The following is a 6434-nucleotide window of genomic DNA, read 5'->3' as shown; positions in this document are numbered from 1 at the left end:
AAGGTTGCTCAGTTTATGGTTACGTGGTTCAATTCATTTCATATAGCAAGCAGGTGGTATCACCGAAGAAAGCAAGATATTCACGTCACTATATTACTGAGGCTTTGAATTCAATTTGGTTTCAATTTGGTGTGAACGGCTATCTAAATACAGGTAATACAATTGATACATTAATAAAGTACAAATCGCTATGAATCTTTTTTTTCTTTCTTTTTTTTACCTCAAGTGAGGATTTTGGATTTTGGGTTTGGTTTGCGAAAACAACAAGATTGCATTAAAAAGGATATTTCTGAAACAAATTCAACATACTGATTGACAAAGCAGAAAAAACAGAAACAAAACAACAATGTGAACAACATCAAAATCGCTGACGCCAACGCCAACGCCGAGCTTCAACAACGCCATCATCACAAATACCAGCAGTCTATCTATCAATGGCTAGTAGTGTGAGAGACGGGGCAGCTATCTACCACCCAATAACAATGCGATTAACACCAAAAACGCTAACGGCAAACTCCAACAACGCTGTCACAATACCTACCAGCAGTCTATATATCAATGGCTAGTAGTGTAAAAGACGGGGCTGTCTGCCATCTAACGCCAAACTCCAGCAACTTCATCACAACACTTAACTACCAGCAGTCTATCTATCAATGGCTGGTAGTGTGAGAGATAGTACTGTCTGCCACCCAATTGCGATCCCAACGAGTGAATCTTTCAATGTCTGAATAAGACTCAGATATTAAGAGATTTTCATTCTAGGACTACGATTGGGATATTTTTCTTCTCTGCCTCCTCCTGCTCCCATCTATCAACGATTTCATCAGGCACCCATAGTCTCCACCACGCCCCACTGCCCTCGACAGGCTCACCATTGCCAGCTTGATGGTGGTTGTCAGGTGCACCACCCGCGGGAGCGACAACAGCGGGGACACCAAGAGCAGCGGCGACAGGAGCAGGAAGGAGAGGGGCAGGGGCGAGAGGAACAGGGGCGGGAGGAGCAGGAGCGAGAGGAGCAGGAAGGAGAGGGGCAGGAGGAAGAGGGTCAGGAGGAAGAGGGGCAGGAGGGGCAGAGGCGACGAGAGGGCCAGGGAGGAGAGGGGCAGGAGGGGCAGAGGCGACGAGAGGGCCAGAGAGGAGAGGAGCGGCGGCAACAGGCTGTTCAGCAGCAGCATTGTCAGCAGCAGCCTTCTCAGCAGCAGCCTGTTCCTGAGCCCGACGAGCATTAGCCCTTTCGAGAGCCCGGCGATTAGTTGCCTGACGAGAAGCAGCCCGGCGTTCAGCAGCCTCGCGAGCAGCAGCCTCGCGCCTCTCAAACCCTGGATCTAGCTGAGTTGACACCGTAAGGCAATTAGCCAAAGGAGACCCGTAAAGATGGGAGAGATTCTCTTGCATGAGGAACTCCCGGGTTTGGTGGTTCCACACCAATGGGAAAGCCCCAAGGACCTCCATTGGTCTGTAATATCTTCCTGTGCCCGTCGGCACGAGGAGATATGTTGCGGGAGGGAAGTCAAGCATCTCTCCCATCCTCGTCTCCTTGAAAGAGACTATGAAGTTGCGAGGGACCGGTAGATGCGGCCACTGATTGTCGGCAGCGGCAACATCCTCCCCCAAGAGTCGAATTTCAACCATTATGTAGATGGTATTGGTTGTAGGTAAAGGGAATAAGCGAAGGTAATTTGTAGAAGGGGTAATTTATTATTCAAAAGTTGATCTAATAAATTATGTAGAAGAGTGGGTGAAGAAGTTGATGTTGGAAGTTATATCAAGAGAAGATTTTTGGAGCTGAGGGATACAATTCTAAGGAGAGAGTACTCAGAGCCGTATATATAGATAGAAATGAGATTTCCATTTCGACTGAAAATTCCGTACTATCCTCTTTGGTCCAAAGAACACCATGAAATTTTCTCTACGCCGTTATCTATAGACTACGCAGGAGTGTAATTTAGGGGGAAGTTTAATCTGGGTAAGAATTTGGGAAATTTTAAGCGGGGGGGGATCTAAGTCTACCTACCCGAGATACCCGAAGCCATTGTAGATGATCCATTGAAGAAATAGCGTAGAGATTGACCGATGGTCCAATCGTATCAGGCAGAGAAAGACCCTACCATGGCATGGCTTCACTTAGAATAGATCAGAATAAGCTTTGAGCGATATGTCGTGCATATGGGGGTTTCAGGATTCAGATCCGATGGAATATTAGAATCATCTGGAATGTGGAGCTTCACTTGGAACATTGAACTAATCTGAATACCCCAGTTCTTTTGGTACATTGTATTGTTTTGGGTTGTTGAACTCGGGTCAGAGATTGAATTCATGTGAAATGTTGAAATCATGTTAGATGCTGAGCTGCTGTAAAGAAGGATACCCATATTGAACTATAAACCAATTTGAGATATTGACCCAAATTCGAATTTTGTAATACCTCTGATGACTGAAATCTTCCATTCAATCTGTCAATCTGTACCCCTCATTGAATAGCCAAGGTGAATAGAGTATTTTCCTACTAGCTCTGACAATCGAGGAGACAATAAGATAAGGCAATCCTCCAATCATGTTTGCCCGAGTATGATGCAAGTTTGCGAGTCATCACATGATACTGACCATACAGATCTCAGGCAGTGAAAGGATATCATCGGAAATCACATTTTGACTACGTGAAGGCTCTGGGAGTAGTACAATAACCAAGTCTTTGCTGATCAGACCTTGGCCTCCGACCTTCGGAAACCTAGATTATATGAGTTTGTGCGATTACTAACCGCCGCTAAGCTTGTAGCTAAACGCTGAAGGGGTCATGATCGTTTTGTTGCACATAGAGTGGAGATATTGTACCATTATGCTGTGAAAATTCTGCTGAGCGGGAAGAAAATTCTTTTCAAGTGTATATAGTATGAAACTCAATCTGAATGATTATCGTCCCACACGACGAAGAGGACAGAATGCAAAGTATAATTCATGCATGTGACATGAAGAACAAGATGGCTAATGACATCGATGTATTGCTGAATGGCGACAGTAGCTGCATTACGAGATTTGTTGCATGTCTATGAGCAACAGTACCCTTGGCGTAGACATGGACAAGTAGCCTTCATGATAGATATACACTGTCAATACTATAGGTTGACATTAAAGGTGATTTGACAGTATTTTGGGAAAGGAAGAGGATGTGAGGAACTAGACATGAAGAAATAAGGTATGAAGGACTAGGACATGAAGAACGAGGGCATAGTGAGATGAGAGACGTGATGTTGAACATGTTGACCAGTTTTTACTCTCTATGATAATGTTACAGTGATGTATGCAATTATACAAAGAATCATTGAGAGGTTAAGACGATAATATTTCTCCTGAACTGTACTCGATCTTCTTGATTCTCTCGAAATTAGAATGAATACTTCATGTTCTTTCTATCACACACCCTCCTTTCAATTTCGAGGTATTATCACATTTGGTATCACTTATTATGGATAGATAATCTCAAAAGTTAAAATATAAATTGAAACGGTCATACTTTGCACGTGAATTCTTTACAGAAAGATGTGTGTGACGGGAGCATAAGGAGCATATCTGTAGTCAGTTAGGTACAGAAAGACACTTTCATCCAACACATCATCTCTTGTATTCTTGAAAATCTTGAGATTCTTGTAAACGACACAAATCTCTCTACTTTGTCTGAATTAATTGAGATGTTGAGTGGGGTTTTTGAAAGCACATGACTACGTTTGAATGCGGGAATGACGGCACCACTAGCATAAGTGGAAGGAACGACCACTTGAGCCTCAACATGACTGTCGATCCGCACTGCCTAATAACATCAATTATCTACAACAAAAATCATCAAAATAAACATCGATAGCAGACATCGCAGTTGATAAAAAAGACCTGTATTCTCTTGAGTCGAGCCCCTGAATTTAGCGAATGCTAACATTTTACTGACTTTGAATGATCTGATAACAACAGCAACACCTTCTTCACCGAGATTTTCGGTCAAATAACGATTCTCCACGAAATACGAGTGGTTGGAAACATGATAAGAGAATCTGTAAGGGCGAAATACTAGAGAACGACACACACGGAGGACAAAACGGCGTTTTCCCTCGAATATCCCTCGATTTTTGGTTATAATCACAGGCGATAGAACTACATCGATCGAATGCAAGAAATGGAGTTAAAGCGAATAGATTCATTCTCAAAGTTTACACAATTACCCATCTAATATCGCAAGATTTGCACAGTTGAGGCAGCAGACGGCACATGATTAATATGGTGAGCGCACGATTAATTGAAACGGGATTTTCTTTCGACAATAAATGATATTGACCTTAGATACTTATCGTATCACTTCTTTTGTTGCGATCAGGTCACTAAGATTGCCACAGTACATCGAAGAAGGTATAAAAGGCTAAAGAGGTCCAGAACGAGTATACTCATGCGAAACGGGCTTCCAACGGATCGATCACAGGACAACAACACAAGTAGTCGGAGACACGAATCCAATTATTTGGTATTAAGAAAGCTAAATTTGCAGTATAGCATCAAAAAGAATTTCTACTCGATATGACTACACTACTCTAGCACGAAGACTGAACCATTGGGGTGCTTCAATTTCAAGGTGCCGAAAAGACTGATTTCTTTGAGACAGGCTTTCGCAAATATCCCTATCTCTGCATGTGCAATCAGCAGCCTCGTTAAACGCATTTTTTGGTGTGTATATCAATGATTATATAGTTAATATCGCGATGCTCAAACGAACTCTCGAACTCTACAGCGGCCAATACCATTCGCATAAGCGTGGTCAAAAGAAATCCACGACTAAAAAGTTACAGCAATACCGGTGTCAGAATACTATTGTGTGCAGAAATATATGCTAATCAAAAAGTGATCTCAGAACAATTTGAGGGTTAATGCGACAATTGTGCAGAAAACCACGAAAGCTTTCAAACGAAAAGAGAGTTCCCGGCATGTCAAGAGACTACTCCTATTCGAATCCAATCAGATTCTACTCCCATTGAAACGCATATCGAGGAATTTCAACGTATATTTCGTCTGACAACCCATCAATGGTATATCGAAAGGTCCGACTCTCGGCTACATCTATTTCGTGACACGGCAGAGATTTCAGGTTCAATTCTGGTATTTGATATACGATTTTATTGCCGTATTTCCAATGATATACGGCGAATGGTGCAGACTAAAAGGATTATAGATGGGTCTATCGTCTATATATGGTTTGTATGCTGGGTACTGCCCATCGTTCGGCTTCCATCTTGGTTCTGATGAGAATTTCGAGAATACCGAAACGCGATGTTCCTCGCTCAACCAATTTCTTCTGGAATAAAACTGATAAGGGAAGCTTATGTCAAGTCATCTGAGCTCAATTGGTTCTTCGATACACGCTGGTGAGGTGGTGGAGATGGGTTGAGATTGAAGAACGTCTCTGGAGATTGAAAGTTGAAAATAAACGGGTGACCTGAGTTATCTCTCAGGTATATATGTAGGAACTGAATCCTATCCTTAGGTCTACAAGAATGCGATGATCCAGGCGTTGGAGAAAGGCGAAGGACTCCCGAGCTTGGAAAGGACGTCTAGACGATGAGATATTGATCCGGTGATTGCACGAAAACATATGGCTGACATCTACAAGGCAATAAAGAGGCAAACTACCAGAGAGCGAACCATTAGTAGATGCTCGGGCATCTTGATACTGCGAACAACTGGCTATAAAAGGGCGGCAATAAAATCAAATTCGATATCGTCTGAAACTAGCCATGAACTTAACGAAGCTTGGGAAGCAGCCCCATCTTCGGTGTTGGAACTCTCTACTATACGGAATATATCAATTTTTACAACCGGTAAGTTCTTCTAAATGAGGGACGGAAGAACTTTGTCTGTTTTTTGCAGCCGAATTTACGCGAAAATAAACGAACACTGGCTTTTGGAGCCTCGTTTTCGGTCGAAAAGAGCAGAAGGCAGTTCGGAATTTGCACCTGCATTTTCCAGAGATACTTGGACATTATTCAGACGGCTCAAACCCAATATTCTACACTTGCGTATCTGAACCAAACACTTCTTCATCGTTTAAATCCAGGAAAGAAAAACTCTTTTAAGCTGTAGGGAAGAAGACTGGCAACCGAAAGAACTTAATGGCTTCTTCTAACGCTTAAAAAAGAGTCAAGAAGGGGAATTCGATACGCAGCTTGCGCTGAAACCGATGTAATATTTTGTTCCATATGTCTTCGTGTTTCCGATTTAACTCGTCCAGTTTTGAAACTAACTTATGTAGGGATGGGTGAATGGACAATATCTTTCAGGGTGCCCCATTTAGATCTATTTGAATTAATCTCATATTGTGGACAACTCTTAGCTAACTTGATTCTACAGGTATAATTATCCCTCATCTCCTTTGCTGTCGTACTCCATAAATCGAATACACG

At 42.5% G+C, this 6434-nt stretch overlaps 1 protein-coding gene across 1 annotated transcript; it reads right to left on the bottom strand.

Moving 5' to 3' along the window:
• Window positions 1-753: 753 nt before the first annotated feature.
• Bfra_011999 (uncharacterized protein) lies at window positions 754-1632 on the bottom strand (the record flags this gene model as incomplete). Its single annotated transcript, XM_037342321.1, has 1 exon — window positions 754-1632. One exon carries the CDS (start codon window positions 1630-1632, stop codon window positions 754-756), a length of 879 nt encoding a protein of 292 aa, XP_037187979.1.
• Between the last annotated feature and the right edge of the window lie 4802 nt (window positions 1633-6434).

The sequence above is a fragment of the Botrytis fragariae genome, assembly GCF_013461495.1.
Source record: "Botrytis fragariae strain BVB16 chromosome Unknown tig00000255, whole genome shotgun sequence".
Taxonomy (NCBI): domain Eukaryota; kingdom Fungi; phylum Ascomycota; class Leotiomycetes; order Helotiales; family Sclerotiniaceae; genus Botrytis; species Botrytis fragariae.
The sequence above is the reverse complement of the archived record's forward strand: the minus strand, read 5'-3'. Positions and strand labels throughout refer to the sequence as shown.